Here is a 19119-nt window from a genome sequence, read left to right as displayed (position 1 = left end):
GCTTAATATCTGTGCAGGCCAGAGGGGGTGCTTCAGTTACCCTAAAACTGGTATTACAGTTGTGACCTGCCATGTAGGTGCTGAGAATCCAACCTGGGTCCTCTGGAAGAGAGGCCAGTGCTCTTGACCTCTGAGCCATCTCTCCAGGCCCTCACCATTTTATGGTTACAACAGGCAGAAGCTACACAGCCAAGCAGTGACTCTGAAGAAGAGTTTTATTCAACCAGTTGGCAAGAAGCAAACGGCTCCAGCAAAAGGAAAAGTAAGGCTGTCCACTCTTGCAGAATTCTGTTCTGTGATGAAAAATTCGTAATTCAGTGGCTGATAATGTATCTTAAAACACTTTGGGAGTTTATCCATACAGTAAAAATCCTTCTGTGGAGCAGGGCTGCCCAGTGGGTAACCACTAGTTAAATCAAACTGGAAAAAAATATGGTTATGATTAAGATCTCAAATGCTCTCACAGACTCAGGGTTTGAGCATTTGGTTCCTGGCGAATGGCACTGTTCAGGGAGCCTGTGGAGTGTTGAGAAGGCGTGGCCTTGTTGAAAAGGAGCAAGCCTTGAAGATGACAGCCCCTGGTTCCAACCCCGCTGTCTCTGCTTCCCGGTTCAGAGCCATGTGATGTTATGCCACATGTTTCTGTCATCACGGCTGAGTCATTCCATCATGCCTTCCCATCCAACTAGGGCAGGCTGGAAACCATTGAAACCACATGCCAAAAGAAACTCAGTGTTTGGTCATATTGGTCAGACTTGAAAAGCCCAAGTGACCCATGGCTTCTGCACTCCTCATGTCACCTCTACAGAGCATTCTATTGGCTAGTGCTGCTCTAAGGCTGTGGGCCCTAAGACACTGAGTACAAATCTCCTAGCAATATATTCACAGACAAAGCGACCTACATTTATCTCTGTGGTGTGGGGACAGACTCGGGAGCCTGCATTTCTCATGGTTCCACGGGATGCTGAATTGGGAAATATTGCAAACTCTTGTTGATATCAAGATCATTTCTTCAATGCTGATGCCCACATCATATAATTAGAGTGAGAGTTTTTATATAAGCAACCTTATCCAAATCAAGAGTGAGCCTGAGGGGTGAGGAAAAGCAGAAAAGGGAAAAACAAAACAACAACAACAAAGCCTTTGGGACCAATCCACCCAATCTGAATGCTACCATGACAACATTTTCAGTCAAGGCCTGCTTCCTCAACAGAGATTTTCCTGATGAAAACAGTAGGGTGGGTAGGAGAGACAACACACAAAGTCACTGAATTATGTCACCCAGGAACAAACTCATCATGAGCAAGTGTGGTCCAGTAGAAACAGGTCAGGTGTTGTAGGGCAACACCAGGGCTGCACTACATACAGCATGTTGGGTAGTTGAGCACATATCATGCAGACTGCCTTGGGCAGGTACCACCATTCCAGAGACTTTCTGACCGAAAGCATTTGGGCTCCCAAAACTAAGAAACAAAACTCTGAAGAATGACAGGCTCTGGGAACAGCAGGCATCAAGTAAAACATAAGGATGGGAGCTCTGCCTAGGTGCAGCCCACGGAGGGGTCAGGAAGCCATGGATTGGTCTTTAGAGCCATATGGTGAGTATTGACAGTGGTTCTCCTGTAGTTCCAGAAGGGCAGTTAATAGATGGCGTGCTGTGCTAACACCCACGCTGCCAGGAAGTCAGGAGCAGCACAGAACGTGGGTTTTCATGAGAAGCAAGGGCATAAAATCCGGAGATGACCTTCCCCACAGCCCCACCACCAAACTTCAGTGTTGTGAGAGTTAGACTCCGATGACTTTTACAGAAGAACCAAGAGCTGTTTTGAGCTCCAGTGACTGCTGAGCTGAGAAACCAAACCCAACCCTCATACGTTTCAAAGAAGCAGATTCGTGGTTCAGCTTTAACTTCCTTTATGGGAAGCCACCGATAGAATGCAAATTCCCACAAGGACAAGAAGAGGGAAACCTGGAGCAGGCACCGCACAGGGCCGATTGCCTGCCTTACAACAAAGGGCTTTGGGGGTACACATGTCTGCTGAGGCAGGAGGCTGAACACTGTCCCCTCCTGTCCATTTCCAGCGACACAAAGATACCACCTAACCCAGATCCAACAGCCCCCAACAATATCACCCTGGAGAGGTCAAAACAGATGAAAACATACAGCACTGTTTCAAAAACCCTAGCGCATTAAAGGTGTGTTGGAGGGGCAGCAAGATGCTTTGAGGAGTAAAGCACTTGTCGGAAATCTAAGAGGCTGAGTCTGATCTTCCCAGAACCCACATAAAGATAGGAGAGAGCCAACTCCACAAAGCTGTCCTCTGACCTCCATGCACATCAAAGCAAGTGTATCCCAACACACACATACAGAGACTTACACACACACACAGATACACACACACAGATACACACACATATATATACACATACAGATATACAGACATGCAACAGACACACACAGATATACAAAGAGACACACACACACACTCACACACCATGCACACATACACCCAGAGACACACACGCATCATGCACACACACACAGACACACATAGATACATACACAAGTGTTGCCATACAACACCTGACCTGTCTCTACTGGACCACATTTGCTCATTATGAATTTGTTCCTGGTTGAAGTACTTCAGTGACTTTGTATGTTGTTTGTCCTACCCACCCCACCACACACAGATACACACATACATAGATGCACACAGACATGCACACACAGATATCCATACACACAGACACATACACAGATATACACAAACATAGACACACACAGATGCGTATATACATATGCACCATGTGCACAAACAGATATACTCAGAGACACACACAGACATGCACAAAGAGACACACAGACACACAAGCAGAGAGACACACACAGACACATACCATGAACACACACAATAACCAATAAAAATGTAAACATAAGTATTCTGGATGCTGCAATAAAGAATGTAAATGTGGTGTTATTTCGTTACACTCTAGGCTTTTACAGCCTTTCTTTGAAAGAGTAAAGAGTAGTGAAGAATACTAAGTTAGCTCATTCCTACAAGAAAGATAAAGAAATGCTACCAACAACAGGATAATACGTGAAAATAAGCAAGGCTTCTCAGGATATATAACAGGAGCGATCTAACCATTCTAGAAAAGACGGACAGGTAGCAATTTCTGCAGCCTGAATGAAGCCAACACCACAGAATCTGTGTGGAATTGCTGGTGAAAGTCAAGTCACAGAGCCGTCAATCCTTACCCAACACAGCTAGAGACCAGCCCCATATTCCAACCAGACGCAGTGTCCAGACTCCTTACATATGTGCTGGTTCCTACAGCAAACCAGGAATCCTAGCCTTACGTGCCATTTCAATGACTCTATGTAAGAAAGAGATCTTAACTCTCACATGATTCTGGAAACTTTATATGCAAATAAAAAGGGTCATTTGGACTTATGGTGATTAATTACCTTTGCTTTCTGGCCAAAAACACAAGGTGAATAATGAAATGATTATATATTACTGTTCGAGTTTGAAGTTTGAACTAATCATGTTGTGCTTCACAGATTTTATGGGATTTTCTCCAAAGCAGCTATTAAAGCAGTGAATTACGGTAGTTATAGGTTATTTAAAAACATAAAGTTTATGAAACACTGAAGCAAGTTTTCATTTAACAGGTTCTAGATGGCCCTCAAGGTAAAAGTAAAAATTCGCCAATTATCTAAGCGCCTACCTTAATAAAGGCCACCGTCTCCCCAAATATTATTCGACATACAGGTAACTAAAGCAATTCTACCTGTGGCTCATCCACAAGGACTTGCTGAGCACGTGTGCCCAAGGGTACACACATTCCATGGGCCTCCTTAGGATTCTGCAGCTTAAACAGTTTTATGAACCACAAAACCACAAAACCAAAACAAAACAAAACAAAAAAAATTCCTGAGTTAACCACTGCACAGACACACAACTGTGGTGTCCCCCTCTTACCAGCTACAAAGTGAACAATCAGTTATATAAAAACTAGGAGGAATTTGTAACAAACAAGCAATAAAATGGGTTTGTAATATGAACCCAAACAGGCAAAAATGTACGTCCCTGAGCTACAAAAAGGGCATGCACAACCACACGCAACTCCTAAAGATCTGACGGGCACGGACTGCCTCCCTTCTGAGCAGACACAATTTGACTGGCACCTAAAGTCTGCATTAGCTTAGCAGGAAAGAAATATGCTCCTCATCACACGTGGTGTGGTTTTGGTTCCCCACTAACTCAGTCACACATCAGCAGCTAGCTTTGCCTGGGGAGCTGGTTGGGACCATCACATCCAAGGAAGGAGAAACAGCCCTGGAAGCCGGGGAGAGGAAGTGACGTCTAGTGAAACGGAAGATCAGGACAGACATCCTGCTACAGAAAATACCTCGAAAGTTTGGAAACACGAAGAGAAACACGAGACAAAAATTAAAAAGACACACATCCTCCATCAACAGAGGAAGCAAGCTTGGGGCGTAAACAACCTGCTCAGCCTCCTTGATGCGGATGCTTTACTATATGCAATACACTATAATAGTATAGTTAATATAATGTAGTATATGAACACATGTATGTTCAGGTGTGATTATGAACAATAAGCGGCAGATAACACTTAAGTCCAACCGTCAGCACTTGCTCAGAGCACAGTTTGCCCACATTTCTGCCTTTCTTTACAGCTGAGAACGGCCACGGAGAGGCCGCAGGGGGTGCTCTGCCTATCAGACCATGTGCTTAGAGGCTGAGGAAAGGGGTGATTCCGTGAACAGGGAAGACAGGGGAGGTGACAAAGATGGCCAGAGACAGAACAAGACACACAAACCACCCTCCAACCTTGGCAAGTCTGCCTGGTCTAACGGAAACAAAGATCAGAACCACAGAAGTGTTCGGTCCATTAAGCACTGGGTTTCCCTTGCCTGGAACAGTTAAAGTGCACACATAAATCACTTAAAGAAGTAGCCAGGGGAGATGGGAGTGCAGAGGCTCAGGGTGCAGAAGACTCAGAACCTCTGACTCTGATTATTTAACCACATTAAGTGTAATTCCTCCACTTAACAAAGGGTACAGTTTGATGAATGCTATCTTTCGCCTTGCTTAATTCTCAGTTAACTCCATATGTGGGGTGCTGTCCTCCACAACCTGATGGACTGTGGAGAGCCTTCTGTTTTACACACCACATGGTCGTGGTTTATTTTGAAGGAGAAGAGGGCTTCACAGAAACAAGGGGAGTTCATCTAAGCCTTCTGACGGACAGCATAGCAGCTATGACTTCAGAGATGAAAGTGGTAACATAAAGAGAAGAAGGAACATAGAGGTGAGGAGAAAGGATACTGAAAATAAAAATTAGGAAAAAAATCATACAAAAGACAGTTCAGACTGAATAGAAGGTCAAAATTCTGTCAACAATTAATCACACCAGGACAAGTCTGTCCTACTGGACTGAGTAACAGAGAAAGCGAAAGTGGTCACAGGAATTTTATTACTTAAAAATTAATATATACGTATATATGTATAGGCACATTCCACTCAAGACTGGGGGTGGGCTATAAGATTACAAATGCAATCTTATTTTTAAATGTAAATTCAAGCTAATAAATCAGGTGGTGCCTACTGGCACTTTTTATATCTGCTTCTCACTCATTTAGAAAATCATCTTTTGAACGTTCTGGAAAACTTTCTTCAAGAAACAGCATCAAGTCTATCGGCTCTGAAAATACACCACTGCTGCCTTTCCTCCAGTCCTGTGGTTTCCAAACCTGAGATGCATGGGCTTAAAGAACTGATGTATGGGCAGAGCAGGATCCAAAGCCAGTGACATCACAGGCACCATGTATGCTTCTGAAGGGACTATGCTAAGTTTTGCTTTAATTCTTAAAACAACAACAACAAAGCTCAATAATTTAAGAATAATTAAAATACATACACCTGTATATTGCACATCCTAGGCTATGTATACACACTTCCTTTGTTCTCTCTGTCTCTGTCTCTCTCTCTCTCTCTCTCTCTCTCGTGTGTGTGTGTGTGTGTGTGTGTGTGTGTGTGTGATTTCTGTTGTGCTCAATTTAACCTTGGCTCCTACCTCATCAGAGAACATTGTATGCATGTTCTATTTTGCTATTAAGTCACTTGTATTTGACAGGCGTTCAACTGTGAATAAAAAGAAAACCTCTTCAAGATCAGAACCTAGGATGGAAACAGGACAGCAATTTGGAAGGTAGCAGGCTCATCTACCCCACATAACTGTCCTCACAGCCTGTCATATCACTCACGCTGTGGTAATTGATGCCCTCCCATTTAAAACTGTATCATGGAGAATTAACATGTTGCATTTCAGGGAGCTTCCTCCTTAGCATAGAACAGGTCCCAAGAAAAAGGATACTAAAGTAGGCACATTTTAGGTGGTGGAACTGGCAGCCAAGGGACCAAAAGGAACATGGGCTTTCAGCTGAGGGTGAGATGTCACGAGAGCCAGCAGCAAGCAGACAGCAAAGACCAGGGTCTGTCAGCTGAGAGTGAGGCCCTTGGGAGCCAAATCTCCTTTGACTGTACCCAGGCCTGTGGACCAGCCTGGGCCTGGATCACTCTCACACGTGATGACCTCACATGCCAGCTTATTAAAGCCAAAAATAACAGCACGCGGCCAACTGCAGGCAATTTTTCAAGGTAACCTGACGACAGGGACCAACAGAGAGATATTGTTTAATTAATAGCTGTCAGGCTCAAAAATACTGTGTGCATACTTTTTCAACTCCAATCTCTCAAACGATGGCACAGTAACAAGCTGATAAATGTGCACTAATTAAAAAAATAAGCTATTGATCAAAGCCTCTGTGTTATAAATACATTTGTGCTCTGTTAAGATGCAAACAGCAAGTTGTTTTGATACTGTCACGAGACAGATTCATGGCACAGGAGATTTATTTTGCATATCCCCCCTCCTCTTTAACTTCACCCAGGCCCAGGAGCAGGAGTCTTTTGCATGCAGGATGACAGATAAGATATGAAAGAGGGGAGGACAGCAGACCTAGGAGCAGCAAGGTCTTGGGAGAATGCTGAAGGTCATTTTTATGAGTTGAGACGGTTAAAATTTCTCACTCATCCCAACAATCCACTATGGCTATGAGAAAGGTTTTCAATTTATCTCATTTGTAAAGCCTGCTCCATTCTCTTCTTTACAGCTGGACCTGGACATTTCAGGTTGCTGTATTTTTCTTTCTAATCTTTAGTCTGCCCAGTTCACTTACAATGAGACTCCTGGTACATATCCTCTTCATCTACATAAAATTTACGAACATTGCCTTAGCTTTCTATGTCCTCAGAATACAACCCGTGGCTAAAAACAAACAAACAAACAAACAAGAGTTGAAATTGCTAAAGAAAATACCCCAACATTTTCTTGTTCACTATAATTTCATATCTAAGCTATCACTAATGTGAAATCGCTTTTTTGAAACTCAGATTTGGCTCATAATTCTTGGGTTTACTGCCTAACCATTTCCAATATATTAAATGACAAGATAGAGCCCACAGCTAAGACCCAAAACTATAGCTATAACTGGCAATATCTCAGGAAAAGCCCCACATGACAGTTAAAAGTTCAAAGTATCCAATCAGGCGATTTCACAGCTAGTGCCACACACTTAGGGAACACTGAGACAGAGGGTTGCCCAGGGACTGTGAAGACAAGAGATGCAATCTGTGTTTACTGCTCAAACTGATGGGAGCTCCATGCTTGACCTGTAGAGGCCACACAATGAGAGATGCTGTTGGTTTATTTAAGCTTTTTGCAGTATTCTCAGATGGATGTTTACACAGAAGCACTTTCCAAAATTAAAGATTTTCATGTTGAAAGGAATGCCTAGAGATGTTTCTTTACTCATGTTGGAGGTGACCCATCTCATAGCACACAGCATTCTTCCTTACACAATACCATTTATTAGTACAAACGTCAGTAGGAATGTGAACAAGTGAATATTTCCCAATTCTAATGGCTATTTGTAAATTAACACCTCATCACAGACATGTGTGTTGAACGTCCTGCTATGGAAAATTTTCAAATACACCCAATACAGAACAGTGCTGAAAGCAATACATTTCCTTCTGTTTAGACATACTGGGGAAAGAAGAATTGTTCCTAACTCAAGAAAGCATTTTTCAAGGGGGGGAAATGGTGTGTGGCACTGAATATATATTTCAGTTTTAACAACCACACAAATAAAACAAACACCTCTTTTAATAAAGATCTATTGTAAATGTGACAAAACCTCACTATGTAAATGGCACCAGCAACATGCCCTGTGGTACAAAGCCAAGCCAGAGAGCTGCCAGAAACATTTCTTCTGACAAAACAAACTTGTATTTCAATCTTAGGTACCAGACCTGGGGGTTACCCAAATCTAATGTGCGTCTCAACAGTGACCTCTAGTGGCCAAGCCCTAAAATGACTGTCTCCCAAGGAAATAAGGCTAAAGTTTCTGAAACCTTGGGACCAAATTAATGAGCCAGCTTAGGACTCAGAGCTAGCAATCACAAAGAATGGCGTTTTGAAGGTCATGGCAAAGTCACTCAGGGACTGTGATAAACACTTGTCTCTCTTCTTACTGCATCTGTCCCAGCAGGTAGGTCCTTTGCTAGGCCTCCCAAACTGCGGGGGACTTCACCACCTGACTGATCGTCTTCTCCACTGGTATTACTACATTAGTGCCTATTTCATAGGCTTTGAGTACTTCTGTGGGATACAAAAGGAGAAGATGGTATTTCCAACCTTCCAAAATCAAACCTAGTAATTTGGGGACACATACATACATACACTTATGGGGGCAGGGGGGGTGAGAGAATGCTAATTTTGACTAAAAAAAAGAACAGCCCAAGCCCCACCCCCCTGTCCATCACACACAGGAAGCTAAAATGGAGCTCAAGCAGGCAGGAGCCCAGGAAGCCCAAATCCACCACTACCACACAGCACCCCTCAACAACAGAGCAAATCCACCACACAGCACCCCTCAACAACTGAGCAAATCCACCACACAGCACCCCTCAACAACAGAGCAAATCCACCACTACCACACAGCACCCCTCAACAACAGAGCAAATCCACCACTACCACACAGCACCCCTCAACAACAGAGCAAATCCACCACTACCACACAGCACCCCTCAACAACAGAGCAAATCCACCACTACCACACAGCACCCCTCAACAACAGAGCAAATCCACCACTACCACACAGCACCCCTCAACAACAGAGCAAACCCACCACTACCACACAGCACCCCTCAACAACTGAGCAAATCCACCACTACCACACAGCACCCCTCAACAACAGAGCAAATCCACCACTACCACACAGCACCCCTCAACAACTGAGCAAATCCACCACTACCACACAGCACCCCTCAACAACAGAGCAAATCCACCACACAGCACCCCTCAACAACTGAGCAAATCCACAGCTGCACAGATGGAGCAGACATCAGGCTCCAGGACACAATTCACTGTTTCTCTGGGGCGCTAAGATCCAGTGTGCTGGGAATAAGAACATGGTGAGAAAGGCAGAAGACAGCGGCAGACTGTGCACCAGCTAATTCCTGAGAGACCTACTGATCCAAGGGCCCCCCTCTCAGCCCCAGCCCGCCGTTTCCTCTCAGGCTTTCCTTATCCAATGTCTGCTTCCTTTGAGCAATCATGAATTTACCCAGGTAAACTAGACACAGAAATGATTCTTGTTAAGAAAAGAGAAGAAAAAAAGGTTAACATTCAGTTGGAGCAGCCCAGCGCTATCCTAGCAAGCACGAAGACCTCGCTTACCCCCAGAACTACAGAAATAAATAAATGAGTACAACTTTTTAAAGTTTCTTTATTCTGAAACTCTGCCCATTGGGCAGAAAGAATTCCGTATGTCCCAGTCCATATCTACCCATCACGGCAGAAACACAGAAGAAACAGAGCAGGTTGTTCCTCCTCCTCGACACCTCCTTAAATACACCACAGGCTGGAGCATGGCGGAGAAAGTTACTGCCAGCATTACAGCGGCTTTACCAGACTCCATCAACATTTCATTTAAACGTTTTACATGTGATGAAAACGAATCACCAACAATTATATCTGGGACCTTAGGTTTTTAATTTCTGTCGTTTCATAGTTACAGAAGACCTGACAAATCTCTCCATGCAGACCAAGGCATGCAGCTCATGATGGCAAAATGCTTGCCTCATATGCACAAAGCTCTGGGTTCCAGCCCCAGAATTTCGAATAATAAATAAATAAATAAATAAGTCTTTAAAAGGATGTCAAAATCAGATCTACATAAAGAAAGAATGGCCTAAGGTAAAATAAAACATTAGAAATAAAATTCTAGAGATGAGGAGAAGGGTTAGTGGGTAAAGCGCTGGCTGCAGAAGCTGAAGACCTGAGCCCAGATCCCCGCATTCACATGAAGACAGGATGGAAGGAGGCTTATGCATCTGTAATCCCAGCCTGAGGGAGAGGTAGAGACATGCGGGTCCAAACCAGCCAGCCTAGGCAAATAGGTGGGCTCCAGGTTCAGTGAGGAACCCTGGTGCACAAAGAAAACCAGAGAACATGTGAGGAACACCTGGCTTGAACCTCTGGTGTCTAAGTGCTCATGTATTCACACACATGAACACAGAAACACAATGCATGAACATACGCACACACAATACACACACATTCTACACACAAAAATACTGGACCTTGGGATGACAAAGGTCACCTTAGAGCATTCATAACCACACTTGTATTATATTACCCCACGTGGATCTTTAGAGGTCAAAACCTCTAATAGAAAAAGGACTGTTAACCCAGTGCCCCAGTGAGCAGATGTTAACTCAAAAGCAAACGTGTGGCCCCAAACAAGGTCCCACACTGAGTAAGCTGGTCATTCCTTCCATAATCAAGCAAGCGGAAATGTCAGAGTGGTGTAATTGGCACTGTGCTGGAAAAACACAAATACTTTAGCAAGATAAAAGTAAGCAGTGCTGAGGGGTTTATCTTTTGAGTCTTTTGAGCGGTTTTAATGTAGCCTTGTCAGCCAGTCCCTATTAAACAACAGAAAGTGAAAGACACTCATTAGAATAAAAAGTGACAGGGGGTGGGCTCAGCCATGAACACATAATGCATATTTATACCGCTGTCAAATGGACATATTTACTATAAACACTTGAAAAACCGCAGCTAAGTCATCGTTTAAATGCCAGAAAAATAGTAAAAGATGCTAATTTGACCTTAGTGGAACAGATCGAGTGTCACAGGCACTACAGGATGGCTTGAAAGAGAACCCACCAAGACAATTAATTAACGTTTACTGGATTAGGTCAAGAGTATCTCAAATGCAAGGAGACAGAGCAAACAGGGAAAGAAGACAAAGGTTGGGTTCCTTCACAATCAATCTGTTTAACAGGAAGCACAGTTTACCACATTTACCCCTCTCTTATGTATCTCAGATCTTATAGCTTGGAGATTCCTAAGGCTTCAGTCTGTGCAGATACAGTAAAGGACTCAAACAACAGCTGTTGGGATGCTTTTTAGAAGACTAGATCAAGGAATGGTCTATAAAAACGAACCACATCCGACAGTCTTGCATAAGCAATAGTGAACACAGAAGACCTACCAATCAGCTAACGTTTTCATAAGCTGCTAACGTGGAGTGTCGGGAATTCCTGCTCAAAGTCTTAAGGAATTCTGAGATCACGTGGTGGTGTACCTTTCAAAATAAATTGCCAAGCTCCTCTGACCTGGAACTGTGGTTGCCAAGGGCAGGAAGAACAAGTGCTATAACAATGAGATCTGTGCATTACACGAAGTGTACGTGTGACACGTAGGTCTCATTTGCAGCCTCTGTGGTCACCGCCACTTAAACATGACAATGATGGTACTTTGCCTAAAAATGAGCTCATCAGCCTTTTTGCAGCACACGAGGGGCCCTCCTTCACTGCCATTCTTAATTCTCAGTAATCAACGGCTCGGTGACATAGCCTCCAGCTCTGTCTAACGCATAAATCCACAACACAAATCCCTCACCGTGACATTCTGCTCAACTTCACTGGACTCGAAAAGCCCCCTAACAAATGCTTGCCACATGATTAGGAAATCACTCAAGTCTGCAGGAAATGTGGCACGTGGGAAGAGGTGACAGTCAATTAGGGATGAGAAAGGAGAGTGGGTCCCTGTCATTAAAATCTTTAAAGCTTTAACACCAAGAAGAAAATGGCCCATCAGTCACTCGAGATATTCCTTTTAAACAGATATCAATTCTACCACCCTGGAACCACTCCATAACAGCACTGATGCCCAAGAGAACCCTACAGAAGGGACCCAGGAACCACTCTCCAAACAGGAGAAAAATATATTCAATTTATACATCTTGTGAGTTTTTCTCCATCTATAAAGCAGGGACAAAAAGCACTTTCAACAATGAAATCTTCCCCACTGGAGGAAGAAGTATGGATAAGAACAAAGACTTTTATTCTAATATAGTTTTAATTTTGTTGCTGAGAGTTGGAGCTGGGGGAGACCCTTGGCTGGACTTGAACATGTGGGCTAAAGATACTGTCTTGCCTCAGCCTCCTGAGTATCTGGGATACAGTTATATACTGTCACACTCAGCTCAATATTTCCCTCATGAAAAGCTAAGCACTGGCCAGACGTTTCCTATTACCTCAGAACTTATACGCCTATCAAAAAGTAGAACTACCAGCAGGCACAGGACAGGGAAGAATTCTTGAAGGAGAGTAGGGGAACATACACATCTTAGTAGTGTGACCAAATAAACTTCACTTTTTCCCTGAAATGGTAAGTTATCATTACTTTCTCTAATGGAAATAACATAATCAGAAGGAATGTAACCGAAGAGAAATTTGACTTACTTGTTAGCTTGTTGTGGCTGAGCACCAGTTGTGTGATGTGGGCTAGAGAGACTGGAAAAGAAAGAAACAAACAAGCAGTTAGGAATGTTTACAATCACACTTCCTTCTCTTCTGGGTAGGCTGCAACATTATTTGCAAAGGTTGAGGCAATGCCTCTCAAAACCCAAGCTAGAACTGTCAGCTGAGCGTTAAACCAGATGAAGAAGGCATGCCATCGATCTTGCAATTAGCACGGCAAGTTGAAGCTAATGAGATCCATGTCACAGGATCAAACATTACAAGGACCACTTAGCTTCACATGACCACCTAGGTCAGCTGGCCTAACTTGGACCATCCATCTCAATAGGGTGTATCTCAGAAGAACTGTCCGAGACTGCAGAGAGAAACTGGAAGCCTTGCCTATTCTGAATGAGACCTTCATATCAAACTGGTATCAGTAGACCAGCAGTGGGTAGCCCCACCCCCATCATCCTTCCCAGAATTCCTCTATGCATTGTTGCAGGATCATGGGTAAACCCTGTCCAGATTGCCTCTAAATGTAGTTTAGTTGACGTGTCCATGTATTGATTTGGAATGTCTACTGCTTGCCAGTTTTCAGTCTTCTGATGGAGAGAGTCTATCTGTTTCCCCTGTGGCTAAAATAGTTCCCTAAGTATAAAGGAATAAAATGAGCTGAGCCTAACAGTTGCAAACAGTGAGGGAAAGGGGGGAAATTAGCTTGCCATGTTCCACTTCAGGTTCTAAAACTTCGCAGGGCACTCAGAAGTCTAAACGTACATTTATATAAGAAGCCGGTTCAAATCTTCTTCCAATGCTCTGTCTCTAAGCACATTCTTTTAATGCCGTAGAAATTTTTGTTTAAAGGGACAATAAGAACAGATCCCAGCAGACTGAAAAGACAGAGAATACACACCGCCCCTAAGCATAACCTCTGCTCTGATGTCTAACGGCCTGTTTTCATTTCAAACATAATTATGGAAAAGTTCAAAATACAAACACAAACCATCCTAGTCTGGTTCACCAACATCAAGTTGACACCTTATAACAACACCTTATGACAGCTTCAGGGGATACTAGGGTGAAGCGAAGTCCTACATGACCCTCAAAACCATAAGGTTAATCCTACATATCATGGCCAAATGTAATCTGAGCCCCCATCCAATAAAGACTCCATTTCTTTACAAGAAAGGATTCAACTTCAAATCTACATGTCACACCCTGCTAACCCTTTAATTTCAGAGTATCTCTTGTCCTTGAATTCTACTGTCTTGATCCTGATAAATTGCTGGCCAGATTATTTTGGATTGTGTCTTTGCTATGATTAAGATGAGCCCCTCTCAAGCCCACACCTGCCTCCTGCTCCCAGAGGTCCATGTATAAATGGCATTGTTCCCAGGGCAGCAGTATCATGGCCTGTTCTGGACCTTCATGAGGTCAAGGGAGTGAGTACAAGAAGGGAGCTATGGAACTGGCCTCCCCATTACCTCCCCTATCTCCCTCTTTGGTTCCTGGCATTGGGGATGGGCATTTACTCTAACACATGTTTCTACCCTAATGTACAACCTGCACAAGAAAGCCAGACTGATGTATCTGCACAGTCTTGAACTTGAGTCTCCAGAACTGTGTGTGAGCCAAAAGAAATTTGCCTTGATTTTGTAAGTATCGATCGTCAGGTAACACTGTAGATACAGTCTCTCGGCCTGGACCTTCCTGTTCACTGATCCTCATCCGTGTGGCTATGCTTCTGTGACAGGAGTATGGAGCTAGCATGCTCACACTGCATCCTACCCCACAGCCTGGGTGAAAATGTACTGACACGAGGGGTCCAACGGTGAGCACACAGTGCAGCTGTCTGTGCAGTCCTTCGTAACTAGTAAACACAAGAGGGGTTGGGAGGAGTACTGAGGTCCTACCTCAGCCAGGAGGCTCCTGAGACAGGCGAGAATGGGAAAGGTACTGATTCAATGATAACTCAGACTCAGTGGTAGATGCAAGCTGCTAGTCCAGGTACTCTCTGTTCGCTGACGATTCTCAGTCTTCTTTATTCTTCAATTCAGCTTAAGCCTATTAGCTTAATTCTTCTGCTTAATTCCTCTCCCCTCTCATGCTGTCGCCTTCTCCCTCTCATAGAGCCTGAACCCAGTCTTTTATTTACTAAAGCTATATCATCAAGGTTTTAATCATTGTTAATAATTATCAAAAATTCTTAAATGTACATAAACTCTAGGAATTCTGGATCAATACTCCCACCCCCATTTCCTGAACTAAGCACAAGGCAAAAGCACACCTCCTTATAGGTTTACACAGCCTGTTCTTCATAGGTAGCCCACCACAGCTCTTCCATTTTTCTGGTCCAGCAGACAGCAGTCTTTAGTAACTATGCCCATATAAAAACAGAAAGGTAACAGACTACTAAAATTAAAATGATTCCTTACACAATTTTGAATTTATTTAAGTAATACAGTAAAACAGTTCTCTCTAGTATCTTTCCAGGCACTGTTATCTTCAATTCTTCAATCAGCTTGAGAAATAGTACTAACTTTGTATATGCTTCTAAATTACTTTTTAATTCTATAATCTTCATTTCTGTATCCTAGCAATTCCATAGCCTCATGTACTCTTCTCTGACACTATTTATTCCTAAATCATATATAAAGTCCTATATTTTCCATCCATACCCTTTCTTCCTGAGAGCACTCTAACTTTTTGTCCTTGATATCTCTAAATTGATCCTGGCTAATCAATGCAGCAGTCATTGGACCGGGGGGTACATGTGCTTTCTCATGATTCCAAAATCAAGGCCACGTCTGGCAAGGAACCATTTCCAAAAAAATGCCACATAGGCTTTTATGACCCTTATGATTCCATGACCCTGAAGTCCAAGTGGAAGGCCTGTCCCTATCTTCCACAGCCTCATTCCTGAAACCGCATCTCTTTCATTTACTATGGCATGATTAGCTCTAAGTAATGGGAAAAGTATATTTCCCAGAAAGAAAGATTGAAAGTAGAGAAGGAAAGGCAGAAGATCAACTTTGGGGCAAGAGCAACCACCAGCACCCATGGGGGTCATGAGATCAATGGCCTGGTGATGTTCCAGGGGCAGGAACTGTGTTGCGCCTCCCCTTACACAGCCATGCCAGACCAGCATGGGAGGAAGGGCGTATGAAAGCATACCGATGCTCTGTTCCTCGCCCAAGTTTAAACTTGGTTGTTTTTCAGTTCCCAACTGAGGCAATTTCCCTCTCACGAGACAGTCTGCTAATGACTGCAGGCAACATCTGTTCTATCAACCATGACCAGGAAAAAAATCCAAAACTTTCTATTCAATTTACACTAAGTATTTATTAGACAGCAATGGTCTAACTCACTGAAAATGTCACCTGGAACCTCAGGGTACAGATCTATAGCTCCAGAGTTAAGGTTGTCCATGACATAGACGTCGAACATAGAAGGGTACTGAACTTGCTGACCCAGGTGCTCCTGGAACTAAAACTCCTTTCTTGCATACCTTTGATGGTTTACAACATGTAAACATATATGTCCTATACAACTAACAAGTCTCCCTGAAGAGCTGCCCTGGGTCAGCACAGACTGAAGATTCCGTGCTTGTTTATGCTTGCTTCCTCTTGCTGAGTCAAATAGCTTACGCCTTTATTAAGGCCTACTAGAAAGCAGGCTCTGGCAACAGGATATGCACATTTCTGTGACAATAAGAAGAGGGGTTCTTGGTCTTGAACCCTCGTCTCAGCATGGCCCCCTCCACATCGGATTCAGATGCTGACCTGTGCCTGGCCCCTGGCTACCAGATGCCCTCTTGCTGTGTGGGTTAAGGTACCCAACACTGTAAGACTGTCAACATACTACGCCCCCTGACCCACACTACACCCTTGGTCACTCCTGAATATTTCTGTTCTGTCCCACAATGTCTCTAGGAGGAATTGGGGGGGGGGGGAGAGATCAAGGCAACCCAGAGCTCTCCTGAGCTCTCCTGTAGTGTTTCAAAGGAATCATCATGGCGGCCCCATGTGACTAGCACTTGAGATCTCAGATGCTGTGAAAAACCTCACCCATTTTTCCTCATAAGAGTTCAGATTTTCTGGTCTTCTAGATAAAGTAGTCCTCTGTTTCAGAGATGGAGAAGTATGATGTGACAAAAATCTCAAAAAAATTCCCTTGTACCAAACAGGTCTCACAGATGAATCCGTTAGGATTATGTTCTGTCTCGTGTGAGAGAACTAACAAAAAGCAGGGATTACACTGGGCAGGAGCCTCTCTAGCACACAACAGAAGCAGCCCACAGGTCCCTTGGGTGCCCAAGGTTAGTCCCCACCTTCTATGGGCTAAATGTCTGTCTTTTTTTGAAGCAGTAATCCTCAAAAGTATTTGGAGGTGGGGCCTATAGCAATTAAGGCCATGAAGGTGAAGCGTCCAGGAGTGGTAGGGGTGTCCTTAGACAGAGAGACACAAGACAGATGGCTTCTCCACATCCCTGCTGCCATCTCCAGTCAATGAGGACAAGACAAGATTGTGGCCATCTACAGACCAGGAGAGGAGATCTCACCAGGCCCCAAATCGGTTGGCGCTTGGTGCCTCAACCTGTCAGCTTTCTAGACTGTGAAGAAATTAACCCTCACCATCCATGGCTTAATAAAAATACAAATTACTAACAGGTACATCAAGACTTCAGGTGACTAGATGACTAGCTGAGGTCCACCATCATAGAGGTGCGAGGTCCAATGTCCACCACTCCCCCTAGAAGAAGGGAAAGTATCCCTCAAGACACATCTGAGAACTTGTACCTGGTCTCCTCTACTCAGGGGCATTCAGTACATGGCACTGCCTACTGAAAGATGGGCTGGAAAATACACAAATACAGGCCACCACTAATTAGCAAAAAAAAAAAAAAAAAAAAGCAGAGCAGTTTTACTACCAAGAAACAAACTAAATCTAGCAGATAAATAGCAGTCTCTCACACTGACATCTGAATGTCATGGGAATCAATTCTGATTACAAAAGAAAATTGATAATTTTTCCTCTCTCCTTCTGCCTTAATCTTTCCTAAGATGTCAACAAGTAACTAATTAGAAAGGAGAAAAAAAAAAAAAAAAAAACTCTGTTCTTCCTAATGATGGGAGAAGTTGATAGTGACAGATTTAATTGGGAGAAGCCAAGGCTTTTCAGTCATTTCGCCCTGTCCTTCCAACTACCACTTAGCAGGAAGGAAAACAGTGGAGCTGGGAAGTGGAGCTGTTTCTGTAATCTTAAGTTGCTGTTCCCCTGACCGCACCACTAGAATGTTTTTTCTTTCTTTCTTTCTTTTTTTTTCTGTCTCACTATTGTTACAGGGCTCTAAGCCAAAGCAGGTGAGACGGAGAGAAATTAGAGCAGGAAAGAAAAACTTTATAAAAGAGCTTTGAGGAAAATGTTTAGGGCAACAAAGGGCTGAAGGCTAAGTCTGCAGGGAAGGCAGTTAAGTTGGACGGGATCAAGAGAAACCTGCCAAGCCTGTGACAGGAACAGACCCAGTGACAGGAACGTATTTATACAACCAGCCACTCCCTACCACTTGAGAAAGGTGGGTTCATTGTGACTTTCCTATGACAACTGTGCGGCTAAAAGAGAAGAAAAGATTTACTACAATAGAATGGGTTATTTCAGACTACAAAAGCCACCCGTCAAACATGCCAAAGAAATGGAAACAGGCTGCATGCCCTGACCTGCTCCTGGTGCCTCGTTGACCATAATCACACCCGGGGAAGGTTCTCTACTGTGCTAGTAACACCTCTAAGGGTGGGCTCTGCTATTCATAAGTTCCACCAGAACACTGGGAGCAAATTGCTAGCAAACCTCCAAAAGCGATATTCAAGTATGATTGCCCCAGTATCTGCAGAGTCCGTATCAAAATTCAACCCAATTAATGGAAATGTGCCACTAGTTATGTGTTTTGGCTCCTTCACTATTCTTTCAACCTCCTTAAGCAGTGTTAAGGAGTGGGTGTTGTAGCAAGCTTGGGAAGACCCGAGTGCATGTACAGCGTTGGACATGCGCATTGCCATATTTGACATGCGCACTGCCATATTTGACATGCACACTGCCATGTCAAGGACCCCAGGACCTCAGCCACACGGGAGTGGCAAAGCCTTCCCTGTGAGGGACTCCGAGGATAGATGGCAAAGCCTTCCTCTAGTGTCAGTGTGCATGTGAGTAG

The 19119-nt window shown here is 43.7% G+C and overlaps 1 protein-coding gene across 2 annotated transcripts in view; it reads right to left on the bottom strand.

Moving 5' to 3' along the window:
• Rsu1 (Ras suppressor protein 1) overlaps positions 1–19119 on the bottom strand; it is a 194962-nt gene that overhangs the window by 152864 nt on the left and 22979 nt on the right. For both annotated transcript variants that reach the window (XM_021149442.2, XM_021149446.3), the window contains exon 3: positions 12912–12962. In XM_021149442.2, coding sequence (XP_021005101.1) covers positions 12912–12962 — 51 coding nt within the window. The remainder of the gene's footprint in view (positions 1–12911; positions 12963–19119) is intronic.

Source organism: Mus caroli, unplaced genomic scaffold (genome assembly GCF_978045245.1).
Source record: "Mus caroli unplaced genomic scaffold, Mus_caroli_1 scaffold_2, whole genome shotgun sequence".
In the NCBI taxonomy this organism is placed as follows: Eukaryota; Metazoa; Chordata; class Mammalia; order Rodentia; family Muridae; genus Mus; species Mus caroli.
The sequence above is the reverse complement of the archived record's forward strand: the minus strand, read 5'-3'. Positions and strand labels throughout refer to the sequence as shown.